Here is a 19,901-nt window from a genome sequence, read left to right on the forward strand (position 1 = left end):
GGCATGCTGACTTCCCCTAAATCCATTTGCAGGGTCACCATTCCTCCTGGCACCAAATCCTCACCTCCACTTTCAACCTTCTCACATCATGAGACTCTCCAGCTTCCCTTCTCTGGTTTGCCTTGACTTCTTTCACTCAGACCTTGCCTTTTCTTCACTGATTCTCCCCAGAGTGCTTTCACACCTGTAATTATTTGCCCAACCAAAATTCACTTTCCTCTTTTGCCCACCAGAACAAGGGCTGCCACGATCACCTGGGATGCAGCAGCAGCTTACAGCAAATGATTGATGGCTACATGTAATGAAGGAGGAAGACAACACAAAGGATGGGAGATGGGAAATAAATGGGGAGGCAGAATATTGGGACTAAGCAATAAGAACACATCAGGAACAGAAGCAGGGAGGAGGTGAACTTACAGAGTAGGAGGAGGTAGCAGATGATGAGAGAGCAGATACTTATTCAGAACCAGATACTTAATTCAGCCAAAATGAATCTCTTTCCGTATGGATAAATTTGAGGTTACTTATAGGGTCAAAAACACTGACAGCAACCTGTGCCAGCTTTTTCCTGGTGATATTAAGACTGTTTAGAACAGTTTTTAAACACTCCCCGTAAAAAAGGGAACGGCATCCTTTTTTTTTTTCTGAAGAAATGCCCTATTGGGGTGAAAGTAATAAAGGACAGTGAGCTGACAGTTCAGGATCTAATTCTCATGACTAGCTACCTTCTGGTTTTCCTGTACATATTCCTGCATATGTTTAGGACTGGTGTGAAGTTTTTCCTAGCAGAGCATTCTTTGTGACTCTTGCAACACTCAAACGCTACCCCAGGCACCTCCTCTCTGCCTCACTCACTTGATGAGAGAGAAAATCCACTGGTTTATTTTAAGATCATGGCTCAAGAAAGTGCTCTCACCACATTTTTAACGTATAACTCAGAAGGATGTTAGCACTGTATGTTTTTTAATCTCCAGGTTAATACAGCACAAAATTGTGTTAAAAGGCCATTGTGTTGGAAGGCACGGTGAGGTTGGGAAATGTTGGATTGAGGCTGCCTGCACACCCTGACTGCTGAGCTGTATCATGTCTCAGGCTTTAGCTACACAACTGCACACTCTGAACATCTGCACAAGGTTTCTTTGTCTCTGCTGTTCACTGAGCTGTTCCTGAACTAGCCAGGACCTGTGCTGAACACAGAATCATGCATTTCACAGAGGTGTCTTCATGGCATCACCCTGAGACCCGACAGCAGCCATGAGGCTGATTTGTCAGTGAGCACCTGAGGTGAAGGGGTGGTGTCAGCCCCACAGATGTGCCACAGATGTGGGACTGGGACAGGAGTGTTAAGGGTGAGCACAGCTGGTAGGAGACAAAGCAGAGAAGGCTGGCTCTTGCATTTTCAAAGCCAGGAGAACGCCACAGACCTCAGTGATCCAAAGAAGGTCTCTAATGGCTTTAGGTATATCTTTGAGCATTCAGTAAGCCTCAAAATCAATTTCCACATGGAGAAAAAGCAGAACATACAATACCTCAATTACCATATCATAAATCTCTGCTGCATCCACGTCTAGTACAAAGTCTGAGGCTTATCATCCTCTGTGGGAAATGAGAACAGGCATGTGAAGGGACACTCATTTTTGCCAGTGTGCTCTGCAAATATTTATTACTCAGAGTGGATTGGTGAGATGATGGCCTCAGCTCAAGCCAAATTTCACAAGGAAATGTATTTAGTGGTCACAGACCCTTAACTCCAAGCTCTGCTGCACTGCAGCCAGATTCCTCGTGCTGTTATGTTTGTCCTTCTCTCACCTCCCAGAAACCTTCTTTGCTGTACTTCATCCCTGTGTTTCCCTATCCCAAATGCTCCCTCTCCCCACTGCCTCCCTCTTGCTGACCCTGCATTCTCACCTGCCTGCTCCAGGCCACTGGTACCCACTGTGTTTCAGCTCCCACTGCTCTGCTGCCTGCTCTTTCTGGCCTCTCTGCTCAGCCAGCCCTCAAACACTTGGTCTACAGCTCACAGGCCCAGTTTTAAACCCTGTGAATTTCTCAGTGGGTTTCTTCTGCAGTCCAACACAGCTTCTGCTTAGCAGATTAGTCCTTCTGCATTCAGATCTGGGAAAAAAAAGAGTTTCCCTCATTCCAGTCTCCACTCCTAAATCTGGTGCCTCAGAAGCTCTTGGAAAGATATGAAGTCTGAGGGATTTTATAAGGTGTAGAGTATTTCAAATCCCATAGATAAACTCAAGGAAATCTGATTATAAGCAGTGATTCCAGATCAACCTCTTCTGGTTTCAGCCTCAACCTGTCCACCCTGTAATTAAACCCTGAACATGCCCCTTCTAGTGAAGTTTTAAGAGAAAAAAATTAAATGCTTAGATGCTAACTGCTGCTATGAAAAGGAGTATACCACAAAAAAGTACCCCAACAAATTAGTGGGTATAAAAAGCTTTAGTATAAGCATGAGGCTCAGCCTGCAGATTTGCTGATCCTTTTGGATGAACCTTTTAGTAGTTTAGTGGTGGACTTGGCTGATGGTTGAACTCAATGATCTTAGAGACCTTTTCCAACTGAAATGATTTTATTATTTTATGATTATGTCGCCAACACGATATTTTGCAAATACAATAAGAAAAACCTGGCTTATCAATGAAATTCATCACGACTAGATCAATATGCAGCCTCCCAGCCCTCCACTCCAGTTATTTTTTCACCCTTGCTCTGAATATGATAAGTCATGGAGTGGAATCCTAACAAGAAGGCAAGGAGAAAGCAGATGTGCCCCGTGAGCTGTCCCAGCTCCCCTCCTGCCTGGTCCTCCCTGCAGGAGCACGGGCTGAGGGCAGGACTGATCCTCACACCCCTTGCTCTCGGCAGCAGCTGCCCCTCGACACAGCCAGAAGCAGGCTCCATCCCTGCCTTCCCTGCTCCTCCCTGCACCACTAGATGGCAGTTCCCCATCTCCAAACGGGGCTCTGGGTACCTGCTGGCAGCTGCCCAGCAGGGCAGAGCCAGGCACAGCTGGGGCACATCTGCCCCGGTGCCAGCTCTGTGCCAGCTGCAGGGCAAACAGCTCTGCACCCCTGCACGGTAACAGAGGCAACTTCCACAGGGGGAAACAGCTCCCCAGCCCTGCTGGGCAGCACAGTCCTCCCCAGCACGCCTTACTCACCCAGAACTTGACGAGGAAGAAAGCGTTCTGAGGCCCCTTCCCAAAGAGCTCCTTCAGGCCGCCCTTCTTCTCGGGGAATTTGTCATAAATCTGGCGAATGTCCACCGACTCCAGCAAGGGGTCGCTGTAGGAGTGGTTGGCGTGTCCGATGTGCACGAAGAGGTGTTTATTGTACTGCAAGGGAGAGACAGGGACATCAGGGGGAGCAGCAGAGGGTTGTGCTCTGATGGACAGAATGCCTCGCACGTCGCTCCTGGGACTGGGATTTCCTGCACTGTGCTTCCCAGGAACAGCTTCACTGGTTGTGGCACAGACCCTTGTGGACAAGGGCCAACATCAGAATAAAAACCTGTGTCCTCACTGCAGACCCCAAAGCACGGGCCTCTGCAAGGGGGTAATTGACACTGCAGGCCCAGCGGCAGCACGGTGATAAAGAACCCTTCAGTGAGCATAAAAAGATGGATGTGCTCAGGAGCAAAGCCCATTTCTGCTCCTTTGAACAGTGAGTCTTAATGTCCTGTGTCCTCAGAGCCTGAATTTCTGCTCGTGCCACAGAGCCCACTCCTGCACATCTCTATCTGCAGCACATCTCAACTAGAAGAGATGGAGGGCATTCCCCTTTGACTGCAGGATGACAAGAAGGCCAGTTCCTCTGCACTGCTGCTCCTACAGACATTGTCCTCCTGTATTTCAACCCATGCAATATTAAAGAGCCCACCTTTCCCCCCTTCCCTCGGGAGCCAGCTCTGTAGATGACCATCCCTGCCAAAACACATGCAGCCTCAATTTCCTATTTCTTAGCTTCATCCCATCACACCTCATTATAATCACAGCAATCACCTTGGCAGTGCCTCTCCTGCCTGGGAGAAATCCTTGGCCCAGTAAAGTCCACCCCAAAGGAGTCCAGCATGATCTTTTAGGGGCTGCCATTCCTCCAAGAGAACCTTTCAGCACCCAAAACGAAACTGGGAGGATGAACAGCAGGAAAGAAACTGGAAAGAGCCTCCAGCAGTCAGTCAGCACCTCCCAGGGTCACGAGAGCAGAGTGAAGGAGCTCCAGAGTGGCAGCATTAAACACTGGGCGTTTTCCCCACGCAGATCACAAAACATTTGGCTAACTCAGTTAAGGGAAAGCTGATATGCAGTCAATGAACACTAGAGAGCCCTGTCACATTGAACAGATGCTGTACATAAGGGGCAATTCCCAAAAGCTAGGCACAAATAAAATATTTAAAACCCCAAAGCAAACCTCATTTAAGCTATTTTGTTTACAATGTACCTGCTGAATGAACAAATTGAAGTGACAAATCTAAATGAATTGGGCAACCACTCAAAGCCTTCCTTCGGTGTGAGCAAAGTCTTCCCTAGCAGATGTCCAAAACTCTAGGGAAAAGGAAATGGACTGGCTGGATTTCTGCACTTAGGAAATGAAATTGAAATCTATTAAAAAATCATCTAGCACGGTGAAATCTGAATTTAGAACCAGAGAACACTCATCTGGGTATGGGGCCAAAAACGAGATACAGCCTGTGGGTTTTTTTGCAGGGTTGTATTTCTTTCTAAATTTTGTGGAAGGAAAAAGGAAAACATAACATCTCATTAAGGCATTTCCACAAGTAAAAAAAATTCGGGGATTGTTTCCTCTCAGTCTTCTCTGCTGGAGTTGTTCCAGGTTGTATAAAGAACCACATTTTTATGGAAACAGAATCGAGGGCTCAGATTCTCCTGTAAATTGTCCTCCTCCTCAAAAGGGTGTCTCTCTCCCAGCCCGAAGATGGCTGGGGAGGGAGGGGGGAAGGGAGAGCTGCATTTTACAGTTTGGCCACTGCAAACTCCCAAGACAGTTCACACGCTGTGCCTTATTCTGCAAGCCAGGCAAATATAGAAATTGCTCAGGATCCAAACTTCAGTAAAAGCAAACACGTTTATAGGGGCATGGAGCATGAAGTCTTTATGCTCTTTAAATATAAAAGCAGAGTTGGAGGCAGCTGCAAAGCTGCCACAGTTGTCTGCAGAGCTCGCCAAAGCACCAGATGCTGCTGCAGCAAAATTTCTGAGCGGGTACAGTAGGACAGATGGTATGACATCACCTGACAACATTCTTAGGACAGAAATGTTTATTTTGATATTGCAATGTGTGATTATTTTCTCCTTATGTTGCTGCAATTCCTATGCTAAGTACAATCATTACTAAGCTAATTAGACATGGCATATTTCTGCAAACTAACAAATGATAATGCAGTGCTGGAGCAGGGTAAATGGGTACTGAAATGATCCCTATCGCTTCTAGACAAACACGCCCCACGACAGCAACTGATGCATGGATAAAGGCAAAGGAGCAAAGTTTTCTGCCTATATTTTTTGAGCTCATTAGTGTCTGAAAAGCTTAAAAACATCCTCGTTATACTGAGAATTCACTGTTGATTTAGACTGAGTAGTCCAGAGTCATTGAAGTACATTAGTTGCTGAGGAATTCACTGTCGTTGAAGCATTTAAAGGATTTGCATCTGGCATAGGGGCAATAATGTGCTTTAGATGCCATAAACCATCACAAGTCAAATCCTGTGTTCTCTAAGTACACAAGAATAGGAAGAACATTTCCAGCTCTGTCTCCTGTGTCTGCATTACACGACATGCCCTGGAGATGGCCGCCTCTTAAAGCTGAGCTCCTTCCCTTAGAAAAATTCTAACTATCCAAAGAATGCAGTAAAGCCATGAAATATGACTGTTGTCAAATAATACCACGAGAAAAATTATAATCCACTTAGGAATTTAAAAGAACGAAGACAAATTGCCAGTGGCAGGGGATGCAAGCACTGAAGCTGGTGCAGAACAAAGACAAACCACCTACATCTGCTTTATCAGCCAGCATGTGCATTTGCAAAGGCTCCTCACCAGTTCTGCCCTTATATTCTGGCACAAGCATCCAGAGCAGCACATGGGGGGTGAATGGCTCCCCACCCACAGGGTGATGGAGATGCTAAGCAAGGTGGAAGGCAGGTGGCAGCTGTTTCTGTGGGAATGGCCTTGCTCCTGGGCACAGCACCGCGAGTGCAGGGGTGCTGGACCCTCCTGCTGCACCCAGGGGCACAGCTGTGATTTCACCCTCCCAGATCCCACTGGCACAGCTGCCCTAGCAGGGACTGTGCTTCTGGGGGGAACGGGAGCCAGGAGGGGTGGGCTGCCTGGAAGCCAGGCACTGGTGTATCAGCAGTCTGAGTGCAGCTCTAGCCCAAGCCCTGCCCAGCCTCAGCTCTGCTGCCTCGCCGTATCTCATAAATCTGAAACTCTTTAATTTCCTGCTGATGTAAGAAAATCACTCTGTCTGCCAACAAGTTTTCTTATTTCTACCAAAACACTAGTAACTGAATATTTAATTCCTGCTGCTGTTGTCCTCCACTGAAGCAGATGGGGAGTTATAAACATGACATTTTAATGCTATAACTGGAGTCTGTACCAAGTCCTGTTGTTAAGGTTTTTAACACATTCCTGTGAAATGTTAGCTGAACTTTCTGTGATGTATGCTACCATACAGCTACCATGGGCAACCTGGTTTTTCATGGACCTCCCTGCATTCAGACCCCTGCCTGGATCTGCTCAGGGATTGAATCAGAAAGGTGAAGTAAAAGGGGGTTTTGGGTGACTTTTTGGTTGCAGAAGTGGAGAGGTAGGTGACGAGGGAAGGCAGTTCCCTGACACCTCAATGCTGCCCAGCACTTCCCAGCTACTGCCACAGCAGTCCAGTGTGAAACTGGGACTGGCTGGTTGGGCAAGGTGCTCACACAATGTTCCCATCAGCTTTTCTGCAACAGTGAAGATGCATCTTTCAGTTCTGGCCTGCCTGGTTTAAGACCCTGCAGTCCCAGTTCCAGAAATGCTGCGTGAGTGCTCAGATGGGAAAATTATGCCTGACTATAGGAAGCTCTCAATAATGTTAATATTCTGCAAAATCAAGCTCATGACAAATCAAAGGGGACCCTCAAAATCAGTGGCCCATTCATTCTTTTGCACCTGAACTTCTTGGTTTGTCAATTGTGAGTAATAATGCCCCTTCATCCAAAAAGACTGCACTAGCACATCTGTGAAATGCAAATGCAGGGAATTATTAATTCCATTTGGAGGGGAGGTTAGACAGTGCACAGCGAGCAGGGCACGGGGCCACGCATTTCAGCAGCAGAAGAAAACAAACTACTGAATAGTTGCTTGTCAAAGAAGGGCCATCTACATCTCCCCTGAATGCAGCTGAGGAACAAATGGACACGTGAGCCTGTCATTATCTGCTCTCTGCAGAGCAGAGCAGGGGATGTTTCCCAACTTCTGAGAGCCTGGCTCTGCAGCAGTTTTGGGCTGGGTGCAGGGGTGGGGGAAGCTGTAGGACGAGTTGGGGAGATGCAGGCCAGAGGCACAGCCCTTGGGGTGAGCCAGGACAGCTGCTGGGGGCAGGCAGAGCAGGGAATTCTCAGCCTCAGCCCACCCCACTCCAGTGCCAACCCAACCCACGTGTCCCCTGCACCTCCAGTTTTGCTGGGAGGTTTCCCTGGCAGCAGACTTGAGGAAAGGAAGAGAGGCCCATGAAGGCAGCAGTGAGAGCACAGCCAGGTCCCAGCAGGCTCTCCAGCTGTGGGCTGACTTTGGGGGATAAATGGTGCTGGGCCCCCAACACACCTGACTGTTCTGGCCCCAGGAGCCTCCCTGGGAAGTCCATGCCCTGCCACAGCTGGGCTGGGGGAGCTGGCCTGGCATTCCATCAGGCATCCACGGGCTGCCCCAGGAACCCTGCAGGAGGGGAAGGCTGCTGCCATGCCACAGCTTCACAACTGGAGCATGTGTCAGCACTGGACCTCTTTAAAGTGCTTTCTTGGGACTTCTAACCATGGAGACTCAAAAATGAACATTTCACAGAGAGGAACATGTGCATCCCATGGCCAAGGAGCAGCTCTCCAGCACGGCAAATAAATGAGCCTTGTGTGTAGCAAAACTTTTTCTGATTCCAGATTAAAATGCCCTCAAATCCTGATCTGCAGCCCTGAGACATTCATCCTAATGTGAGTTTGCTTTCTTGTCCTTTCACATCACAAAGACACTAAAGCAAGGACTTCCTTGCGAGTGAAATGCTGGACTGCTTTTTATACTGTTTACAGGGAGTACAGAAAGGATAAACAGTCCTTGCAACAATGGATATTGTTCAAGGATGGAGGGCTTCTTTTGAAAAGATCTCATTAATTTTTCATCACTTAGGTGGTTTGATTAACTTTGGTGAATTTTACTGCATTTGGCTAATGATGGCAGGCTGTTTTTATGGCCCTTGAGCAATTGCTTTCCCTTTCTGGTTCTCAGGCACAATTCTCCCCGGGCTCACAAAGTCTTTTTACAACAACAATAAAACCTGAATTAAAACATAAAGAATGTTTTATTTCTTCACCACTTTTTAAAATGCATTTTGAAATTTGGACCTAACACAATCTGACAGTTTGGATGGGTGGACTAATACTGAAAATGTCCATCAGCCATGTTCTTTATAGCCCTATACAGGTATTTTTAATGTAAAGCTGTATAAAGTGCTCACAATTTAAATAAATGTGACAGCAAGAGCAAGAAGCCTCAAAAAAGAAGAAAGGGCTTTTTTTGTTGGGTGGTGATAGGGTTTTTTTCTCTGATTGAAAAACAAGCTTGAGTATGTGTGTATATGTGTGTATACATATATAAAGATTTTGAATTATTTTCATTTCAGTTATAATCTATGAATTTTATATCTACTTGTGTAGCAGTCAATTGCTCGGATCCTTTCTAATCTGCTTGCATGCTCAGTTGATATTTGTTGGGGAACATGGGATTGCTTGGTTTAAGCATTTGTCCTGAACTTTCACAGAACCACTACAATAAGAATGGCAAGCTCCCATTAAGGAAAACCTGTCTTGGAAGCAACAGATGGGCACAAAAACTGCTCCATCTGCTGAGAACAGAGTTATACAGGGCAGGGAATAATCAAAGGTAACTGGAATGCTGCTGCTTGGACCTGCAAGGGAAACTTCTCTGCACCATTTAGGAATTGTACTTAAGCACAAAATGCCACAAAGAGAAAATACAGCTTGACATTTGTAAACTGGATTGATTTTCATGTAAAAGGTGGAGCAATTTTACCCATCCACAGCTGCAGTCAGTGTGCCAGTATTTTGCAACTGGGCCATCTTGTGTTCCCCAGACTGTCTTCTGCCATGCAGAGTTACAGTGAGGATTGCTTCTTGTTTCCTTTCTATATTTTTCTCTTTTGTAAACTGAACAAGTTTGTGTCTAAACAAGGAAAAAGATCGACAGCTGTTCACAAGTGAGAGGACTCTATGCAGCTGATTTCCAGCCCTCCAGACTGCCCAATCCAAACTAACCTCTTAAACTGCCTGGCACTGAGCTTTTCAAAAAGCTTTTAAACACCCTTTGCCATTGGAAGGGCCACAGAGAGGCTGCAGGCCCCACTCCTACCAGGAATCATTCCTTGTGGTTGGACCTTTGTGCCCATGCACAGCCCCCCTGCAGGCTGTGGGAGTCACCAGAGCTGACAAACCCAAATTTCTCATTTCTGGATGGGAATAGGGACTGCAAGGGGTCTGCCAGGATCAAGTCCTGTCCCCAAATACAGAGTTTTCAATAAACTTCCAGGCTGCAGATTGAGGTGGAATTGGTCTCCTTGCCTCTGGTGCTGTGAGGCTTCCTGGCCTGATTTTGTGTTGGGAGACAGAGGGAGAGGGAGAGGAAGGGTCACCTTTTTTTAATGAAATGTTGGAAGCACATTTGATGAAGATACTAATTTATGTAATTCTCTGTGAAAAGTCAGCAATGTAATGAATCTCTAAGTGTCCTTTTCCAGAGGGTAGACGAGAACCCCTGCACGTCTCCTGTAGCAGCACACAGATACATTCATTTCTGAGGTCAGCAGAGGCACAAAGGAGATGCTGCAATCACAGCACGTGCCCCCAGGACTTCATGACACATTGTGGGAACACACTCAGGTCAGCTGCCTCGCTGATTCCATGTGAAAAGTAACAAACCCCATTTTTCCTCTGCTGTGCAAACTGTACCTGCAATAAAACAGCCCCACAAAGAGAGGTGTGCAAAGCTGCAGGTAGAATTCACATTTCTGCAGTGGCACTACAGGAGGCTGGGGCTTTGCCCTCCCCTCCAGGGAGAGCTCTTGGTGCTTGTTGGAGAGGTCTGAGCACTGGAGACAGGGCAGGCTGGCAGGAGCACAGAGCTGCCCCTGCACACCAGTGCCTCTGCCAGAGCCTCTCCAGCAAACACCCTTCTCCCTTTGCCCTGGGAGCTGGCCACACTGCCCTGGGGGCTTTTCCCAACACCCTCTCAATGCCAAATACCCAAATTCACTTAATTCAATGTAAGCAACCCTTCTCCTGCTCCTGACTGCCCTTTCCCAGGCAGTGGTGCTCACTCAGTGCCACGGGCTCATCCTTTGGGTGCCCATGGCACCTGCCTGGATGCTGCAGGCTGTCCCTGTGCAGAGCACTGCCCCACCTGGATGCAGGAATGAACTAAAGTGGGAATTGACTTTTCCTGGAGTCTCATTTTTGCAGTGTTACAGTGCACAAGTAACTGCTTTTTTTTAAAACAAGTCTGGGTAGTTTGATGCTCTTGCTTGTCCTGTAAACCCTCCTGCATAAATGCATTTGAAAGGTGGGTTTCTCAGCAGGCTTCTTGCAAGCTGGGACAAGACACAGTGGGCCTCTGCAGCCTCAGGAATTTCAAATAATATTAGTTTGCTCCAAAGAAGGCTTTACAGTACTTGTGGGGCCATCCTGGGTAACCATGCTTCTATTCACACCTCCACTCTCTCCCTGCAATGCCACTCTCAGCTGCCCAGCCCCTGCTTGCTCCCTTTTACATAAAAACCCAGATACAGAGGCACCCCACCACATCAGCCCAGGGGTTTTGTATATAGATTTATGTTATAAAAACCTCTGGGAAAGGGATAATTAGGTGGCAAAGCAGCCAATGAGACTGCACAGAAGTAAGATTTCATTCACACACAGACAGCAAGGCTGAGCATCACACGGCCACATCCTGTTCTCCCAGTAACCCAGAGCACACACACACATCCTGATATGGGGCAGAGCCCATAAATCAGCAGGACACATTCCATGGGGTCAGCAGGGCCTGGGGAATCCGTGCATGGATAAGGGTGGGCAAACCTGGATGCTGTACCCAGGCAGCAGAAATCCAAAGTGCTGCCCAGAGGGACTCAGGGCTGGGGCTGGAGGAGGTGCTCCAGAGTGCCCTGGGGGACTCTGAGGTGAAGCCCACCAGAGGCAGGACTGCCATGAGACCATGGGAAGGCAAAGGGATTCCAGGGAAACCAGGACTGCCTGACAGTCAGGTAAGCACTGAGAGAACTGTACCTGCTGATTCGGGCTGGCAAAGCTGCATTCAGCAGAGCAGCACCCTGCCACGTGGTGGGTGCATGAACAGCTGAGAGATGGTGTATTCTCACAGGGATCTGTCCCTGCCAGCAGCATTCCTCTGTTGTAAGGCTTCTGGGCTATGTCTCCAATCCCCACAGTGCAGGGTAAACACTCCTTGGATAACACCCCTGGCCAGAGCCCATTAATGCTATGGTTTCCAGTGCTGCATTATAAAGAGAAAATGATAGCTTCTCTCTTCTCCAGGCTACTGTATTTTTGCCAGGAATCTGAACAAGAATGGCCTGTCCATATCACCCATTCAGGACAGTATTTGCTTTTCAGAAATTATCTCGAAAAAAATTCTCAGGTTCGAGCTGAAAGAAGTTCTTTCAATTTATTTGCAATGCAGTAGAATCAGTGCTAGGCTACCTAGCTCTTGGTAAATATATGGTGATTAATGTCAAGGTTCAAGGCTTACTGCAGTAATGAAACATTACAGCCAACTGCAGAAACTACTCCTGCAGGTATCGTATACAAGACTAAAAATTAAAAGAAAATTTAAAACTTCATTAAAAAAAAATCCAAGGCACAATATGCACACTTTCTGGGCAAGTCCTTAATTCTGTTTTGGTTAGGAAACAGATTAGGCTTTAACTCCGAGTTCAAGCACTGAATTCTTGCCAAGAACACAATGCAATTTGGTACACCTGCTAAACTAGGTCAGCAGTGAGACAGGCGCCAGAGCAAACCCTGCCTGCTTTCACAGAGGCCTCTGGCTGCTGCAAACGGGGAAAAAGAGGGCAAGAAAGGAAAACACAGTCCTAGGGTGAAAGGAACAGTGCACAGAGCAGCAGTGAACTCAGAGACACCGGGTGTATTCCATCATACATGGAATGCCCAAAGGCAAGCCCAGAGGGTGGGGGGCAAAGGAGAAAAGCTGAAGCTCAGGAGTAAAGGAGCAAAGCTGAGGATCAGTGGGCACAAGGGCAATAAATACTTACTGATTCAGGATCCCTCTGCTGCTCAAGGAAAGCGGAGAACTCCACCAGCCTGAGCTTGGTCGTACCGATGGATCGGCCCTGCCACGCAGGCACGGAGGGAGCTGGAGCTGATGTGGGCTCAAAGCCTGAAACAGAGCAAACATCTGCATGAGGAAGCTGACACTTCCTCAGTTTATATTTTCTCAGTTAAAAATAATTGGGAATTATGCATGGAGCCCTTGGATATTTATATTAATTTTAGCAAGTAATTAATTCAGGGTGAGTTAAAATTGGAGAAACTCAGGCTAACATGTAGAAAAAGAGGTGGCAGCCCAGCAATCTAATAATGGCAGAAAGAAAACTACTACTGCTTTGTTTCCTTGGGGCTGTAGAATTTTTGTTGAAATTATATATTAGACTACAGAGATTTACAGAGACTTCACCTGGACCTACAGCTGCACCCTTCCTTGGAAACTGGCATCAAGGCTCACAGGAGACATTACTGACATTACAGCCAAGAGAACTGACTCCATTTCTGGCTCCTAATGTGCCACATGTCACAGGTAAATCACCCCTCTTTTTGCCTGTTTCTGCTGCCACTCTCAATTCCCCTCTCCTATTTAGAGTACAAGCTTTCCAAGGCAGGGACTGTCTCTTACTACGTATTTGCACATTGGGTCTTGACTTCTTTTGGAGCTTTTAGGCATCATTATGATACAGCTAATAATAAATAATTACTGTAGAGAGCTGAATCATACCCTAAAAAGAAAAAAGAAATGTTTCAAATTGATAATAAAGAGAGAATGACATGATCTAGATAGAGAAGGGATGTTAACCACCCTCTCTAATTCACCTCAAGAGAAGGAATAAATGCTCTCTCTTGGTCCTCATTGTAGAAAATTGGACAAGAAGGAAAGAAAACTGGAAAGGAAGAGGAAAAGGCAGCAGCTCACAGGCAAAACTCATCTTGGGAGAGACACAGGCACAAGAAAGGCAGGGGAGAGGCACCAAAAGTACGAGAATAAAGATTATCCTGGACTAGGCTGAGGAGCAGGGAGAGGTCAGAGGCAGCGTGTGAACATATCCCATAAAGGGAATGTGGTACCTGACCCCAACCCCCAAATTCAGGCAATGGAGGTGTGAGGCTTGTGAAAAAGAGGGAATCACAAAAGTCACTGGCTAGACATGAACAGGAATTCTAATGAAGCAAAAACTCATGCATGAGTTTTGTCTGATGTAGAAATAGCGATGTTCCTATTCTGAGAGAAAACATGGATGGATAAAAGACTATAGAAAATAATGTTAAAAATTAGGGATGTCAAGAAAGAGGCATTCTCATGAATGCAGAAAAGTAGCTTTAGTTCAAAGCATTAAATAGCAGCAAGTTAGAAGATCATAAAGAATGGGGTAAGAGTCAAAAACTTGGGGCACAGAGTCAGAAGCATTGGGGTCATTTGGCAAGGGAGCCATACCATGAGAAATCATCTGCAAAGAAATAATGAGCTTTCATGAAATCAGGCATGGAAGGAACCTGGGAAAAGTAGCAGGGAAGTAGCCATGGGAAGGGCTTGATCAATTTGAGCAATGAAATTCAGAATAAAATGAGGTACTTATCAAAGTGGTACCAGGCAAAGCAGGACCTCCAGGAGGGGATGAGTTATAAACAACCTGATATACATAGAGAAGTTTTGTACTTAAGGCTAAACATATATGATATTGGAAGGTGTTTTAGGCTCAGTTTAAAATAAATGAGGGTTCTTGTTACATAGCTATTCTAAAGGAAACATTCATCCTATTACTCATTTTTTACAGTAATTCCTACAATAGAGTGCTGACTGGAAATCACACATCACAACTCCTTGCATATGCATTAGTGCTTCCCACCTAAAAAACCTCCAAACACAATGATTTCCCCTAAGATATAATATAGGACACTATATATATATATATATATATATATATAATAATAGGACACTGGGATTGATGTTTCCTTTGGCTGGAGGACACATGAGATCCTGAGTAGTGGCTCTGCCCAGGGCAGAAGTTAATAAATCACATTCAGCACAAAATTCAATTATTTTTAAGGCAGAGGATAAATGGGAGGATTACCTGAAATGGGAGCTGTGACTGATGGCTGGATAGGATAGGCCTGCTGAACGAATGGCTTGACACTGCAATAAAGAGGGGCACAAAAATCACACGCTGTGCCATCCACAGGGAATTCCATCAGAGTCACACGGTACAGGAGAACAGGTGGCTGAGGACCTTTACCCACAAACACATCTCTTCCTTGCAGAGCATATTTAACAGACAGACAGCACTGAGGGAATAGAGGGGGTGAGAATTACACCCAGGGGTGGGCACTGCTGGGACTCCCAGAGGACACTGAACTATGGGGTCACAAAGGAGGGTGCCCATCTGGTATTCAGCCTCAGTTTTGAGGCTTGGGATCCCTTATAACTCTTTGAAAGTGAGTTCACATCACTATAAAGGCTCTTTCTTTCCATAAAACTGTCTTTAGCTCCTTTTTGGAAAAATTTGTAAGTTCTTGCTTCGCTGATCTCCCAGAGTGCACAAGCCACCCTTGACACTGCACAGAGAAACACATTTGAATTTTCAGACTTACTCTTGTGAGGATCCAGGCTGCCCCGTTTGGATCATGCCCGGCCAAAACTGAAAGAGGAAAAACAAACAAACAGGCCCACAGTTGTTCTCTTGGTTGGAAAAACTTGGGTATTTTTGAACAAGCACAGTTCCTTTTGCAAACTCAAGTGAAAGCATCGATCCACTCATTCCATCTTAGTTTTCTACTGAACGTTGTTAGGGAATACAGGGATTTTTTTGGGACTTACCCCAGGTGCCCCAGGAAATGTAGGACGGGGAATTCCTGGCAGGCCCAGCTTGTTGTGAATAGCAGTAGCTGAGACTATCTGAGCTGATGACATTGCTGCCATGTGCTGGAGTGCTTTGTCCTTTGCTGTCTGATCCTTTAACATGACAATTACACGGAGTCTTAAAACATTTGGCACAACAAGTGACATTAAATAACTGCAGCTACAAGCACGTAACTAAAAACTTAAAAAGCCACACAGAAAATGCAAAAATAGCAAACCATGCAGGGAAAAAAAAAAAAATACAGCACGGAGGCTAACACTCCAACTACCTCAAGGCAAAACCTCCTCTCAGACATGCATGGTAGACCTGAATTCTCACAGTCTGCTCTGCCAACACACAGGAAGCTCTGGGAGAGCAAAGTACTGCCCAGTTGTTTATCTGGGCAAATTGTGATTTTAAATCAGGCTGGGCTAAACAGGGCGTGCTCCTGAGGCTCAGCTCTGCCTGGAGGACAGGGAGCACTGAGATTTGAGCTCTCTCATTTCCATCTAAGAGAAGTCTGCCTTTTGTATTGCCCTGCAAAATGAGAACACAGAACTCACAAACAGGGACAGTTTTCTTCATGCTTAGAGACATTTTGGATTCAGCTTTATGACAAGCATTTCCAAAGTTAGGTCACAAACATGTAAATGACATTTCAAATTTTCAGTTGTGGCCTTTTACTGATTTACAGTGTTCCCACAGAAAGCTACCAGCCGTAAAATTCCTGTTTTTTTCCAGCACACAGGAAGGAGTTTAGGAAAAGGTGGGCTGTTATCAGTTACTTGTGTTAGAGCAGCACTTGGAGTCCCAGCCACTGCCAGTCAGGGGTGGGCACAGGACAGAAAGGGAAGGCCTCCTAATGCAACAGGGTTAACCAGAGGGGTGTCTTAGGTCAGGGAAGATGAGTAAACAACAGACTGTTACACGCTGCTACAGCAGGGTTCCTCATCCAGAAGTACTGGATTAATAACTCCCAATATTTAGCTGTGTCACTTAGAATGAAGGAACACAAGCAGTATTAGGCAAGGATGTTTTGGGTTTGGTTGGGGTTTTTTTCTGCTTTTATTTTACAAGCAAAGTAGCAAGCATGCTGGCAAGAGGTGCATGCTCTTATGTATGATATATGACTTTGCACATATATATGCTCCCTCCAAAGCTTGTATGTAGTAGTACTATAGGTGAGCAGTTTCTTCCTTTGAATAGCTCCTTTAGAAACAGCACAGGCTGAAAGTACAGGAAAAGCTAGCCAAAAAAATCTGCCAAGCACAGCTAAGGTACATAATACTTGGTTTAGTCAAAATACTTACCATGCTTGTTACCTGGATACAACAACAAACAGTTTATTAAAATGCTTGTGTAGAATAGCAGACTCTTAGCAAAATATGAACAAAATAGTAAGAGACAAAGGAAGAGCAGTTTGCTCAACATTAAATATCAGCTTTAAACAAATGCATTATTTTCACCCAGGGTCTGATTCATTAAAAGGGGAGAAAAAAAGGTTAAAAAAAAAAATACAAAAAAACCCCAACAAAGCCCTGGGGAGAAACAACCCCCAGCTCCCTGTGTGAAAGCTGTGGATACTGAAGGAGAGAGATTGTTGCTGAGTGTGTTTCCCTGAGCTGTGCAAGGAGCCCTGCGGGACACAGCCTGGAGAGCAGCAGGTGGAGCAGGGCAGGAGCTGCTCCAGCACCATTCCCTGTGCAGCCTGCAGGGTGTGAGCCTGCAGGACAGCCCTGTGCTCAGCCCCATCCCTGTGCAGCCTGCAGGACAGCCCTGTGCTCAGCCCTATTCCCTGTGCTCAGCCCCATCCCTGTGCTCAGCACCATTCCCTGTGCAGCCTGCAGGACAGCCCTGTGCTCAGCCCTATTCCCTGTGCTCAGCCCCATTCCCTGTGCAGCCTGCAGGGTGTGAGCCTGCAGGACAGCCCTGTGCTCAGCCCCATCCCTGTGCTCAGCCCCATCCCTGTGCTCAGCCCCATCCCTGTGCTCAGCCCCATTCCCTGTGCTCAGCACCATCCCTGTGCAGCCTGCAGGACAGCCCTGTGCTCAGCCCCATCCCTGTGCTCAGCCCCAGCCCTGTGCTCAGCCCCATTCCCTGTGCTCAGCACCATTCCCTGTGCTCAGCCCCATCCCTGTGCTCAGCCCCATTCCCTGTGCTCAGCCCCATTCCTGTGCTCAGCCCCATTCCCTGTGCTCAGCACCATTCCCTGTGCTCAGCCCCATCCCTGTGCTCAGCCCCATCCCTGTGCTCAGCACCATCCCTGTGCTCAGCCCCATCCCTGTGCTCAGCACCATCCCTGTGCTCAGCCCCATTCCCTGTGCTCAGCCCCATCCCTGTGCTCAGCCCCATTCCCTGTGCTCAGCCCCATTCCTGTGCTCAGCTCCATTCCCTGTGCTCAGCACCATTCCCTGTGCTCAGCCCCATTCCCTGTGCTCAGCACCATTCCCTGTGCAGCCTGCAGGACAGCCCTGTGCTCAGCCCCATCCCTGTGCAGCCTGCAGCACAGCCCTGTGCTCAGCCCTATTCCCTGTGCTCAGCCCCATCCCTGTGCTCAGCCCCATCCCTGTGCTCAGCCCCATTCCCTGTGCTCAGCCCCATCCCTGTGCTCAGCCCCATTCCCTGTGCTCAGCCCCATTCCTGTGCTCAGCTCCATTCCCTGTGCTCAGCCCCATTCCCTGTGCTCAGCACCATTCCCTGTGCTCAGCCCCATCCCTGTGCTCAGCCCCATCCCTGTGCTCAGCCCCATCCCTGTGCTCAGCACCATTCCCTGTGCAGCCTGCAGGACAGCCCTGTGCTCAGCCCCATCCCTGTGTAGCCTGCAGGACAGCCCTGTGCTCAGCACCATTCCCTGTGCTCAGCCCCATCCCTGTGCTCAGCACCATTCCCTGTGCAGCCTGCAGGACAGCCCTGTGCTCAGCCCCATCCCTGTGTAGCCTGCAGGACAGCCCTGTGCTCAGCACCATTCCCTGTGCTCAGCCCCATCCCTGTGCTCAGCCCCATCCCTGTGCTCAGCACCATTCCCTGTGCAGCCTGCAGGACAGCCCTGTGCTCAGCCCCATCCCTGTGCAGCCTGCAGGACAGCCCTGTGCTCAGCACCATTCCCTGTGCAGCCTGCAGCACAGCCCTGTGCTCAGCACCATCCCTGTGCTCAGCCCCATTCCCTGTGCTCAGCCCCATCCCTGTGCTCAGCCCCATTCCCTGTGCTCAGCCCCATCCCTGTGCTCAGCCCCATTCCCTGTGCTCAGCACCATTCCCTGTGCAGCCTGCAGCACAGCCCTGTGCTCAGCTGCCTGAGCAGCTCTAACACCCTGGGCTCACCTGTGCTCAGGGGACACATCCCTCAGTGCAGGGACCAGCTCAGTCCTTTCACAAAACTTGCAGCTTTCCAGCAGAAGCACAAGCAGCTCTGGTTAAGAGCTGGAGGTCAGCCCTGGCTCTCAGCCCTGCCTGCCCCAGGGTGGGAGGGTGTGCACAGGAGGGTTGTGCATGGCACGTTGTCCTGGCTGCCTTTGGGTGTCTGCAGGCTAAAAAGAAGTTTAGCTGGGTGCTAAGAAGTGGCAGAATCCTGAGGTTCATGCAGCTCCCCAGAGCCCTCTACACTCTTGCAGAGCTTCTATAATGAAGAGATGAAAGTGAGTTGTCCTGAAGCAATATGGAGATCTAGCCCTACCAGATTTCTCTGTTCCACCCTTTTTCTGTAAGCAGAGCTGGCTTGGAAATGCCAGACCATGAGAGTCTCACACAGCCTGCTGGATCCTACCAAAACCCAGCATTCAGGGGATCTGTGTCCTGTGTGTAAAATAATTGACACAGCAGATGTGTGCCTCTGGCTCTTAGCAATCTCCAAAACCGTGTGTGCTGCTTTTGTCACTACCTTGTTATTTTCCAGACCTGCTGGGCACTACAGGCTCCTCTCTGCACTGCCTCCTGCCTGCCCCCAGCCATGCCTGTGCCACCACATCAAGGTGTGCCTGTCCCTCTGCCAAGGGGCCAGGCTCTTCTGGATCCACTATCAGATGGAGCTAAGCTAAAGCAGAATTTAAAAGGAAAAGCTTAGTCAGGGCTATTAAAGTCCATTCCTGGGAGCTGAGGCAGGTTATGTCTGTGAAATTGTTCACCTTGCCTTTATCCCTCCAAAGTCTCTGGCTCGTTCTCTGCTGGTGTCAGTGCAGCTCCAGGAGAAGCTGTGTTTATTTCTGCCTTCTGGGGCACTGACACCAACTGAAGTGCATTACTTTCTGCAATGTCATTGCCATCCAAGGACCAGAACAGGAGCCTGGACACCCAGCAACAGTTACAGCAGGCAAATCCCACCCTAACAGATGAACCAAGAAAAATTTTTGAAGATTTACACTTCAAAATCTTCTGGGGAGCTCTTAGTCACCATTGCAGTGAACCTGATGATCCTGAATTTTAGGGACAGTGACAGGGATTTTTGGAGGGAGAAAACATTTTTTTCTTTTG

General features: G+C 47.7%; 1 protein-coding gene across 6 annotated transcripts in view; it reads right to left on the reverse strand.

Moving 5' to 3' along the window:
* Window positions 1-19,901, reverse strand: part of TEAD1 (TEA domain transcription factor 1) — a 166,198-nt gene that overhangs the window by 15,680 nt on the left and 130,617 nt on the right. For 5 of the 6 annotated variants that reach the window (XM_059848271.1, XM_059848274.1, XM_059848269.1 and 2 more), the window contains 5 exons: window positions 15,413-15,547; window positions 15,187-15,233; window positions 14,670-14,731; window positions 12,582-12,706; window positions 3,173-3,346 (listed from right to left, as the gene is read on the reverse strand). In XM_059848271.1, the coding sequence (XP_059704254.1) occupies window positions 3,173-3,346; window positions 12,582-12,706; window positions 14,670-14,731; window positions 15,187-15,233; window positions 15,413-15,547 (543 nt within the window). Of the gene's footprint in view, window positions 1-3,172; window positions 3,347-12,581; window positions 12,707-14,669; window positions 14,732-15,186; window positions 15,234-15,412; window positions 15,548-16,744; window positions 16,757-19,901 lie in introns of all 6 variants that reach the window. The other variant, XM_059848272.1, reaches the window with a different exon arrangement.

The sequence above is a fragment of the Haemorhous mexicanus genome, chromosome 6, assembly GCF_027477595.1.
Source record: "Haemorhous mexicanus isolate bHaeMex1 chromosome 6, bHaeMex1.pri, whole genome shotgun sequence".
Taxonomy (NCBI): Eukaryota; Metazoa; Chordata; class Aves; order Passeriformes; family Fringillidae; genus Haemorhous; species Haemorhous mexicanus.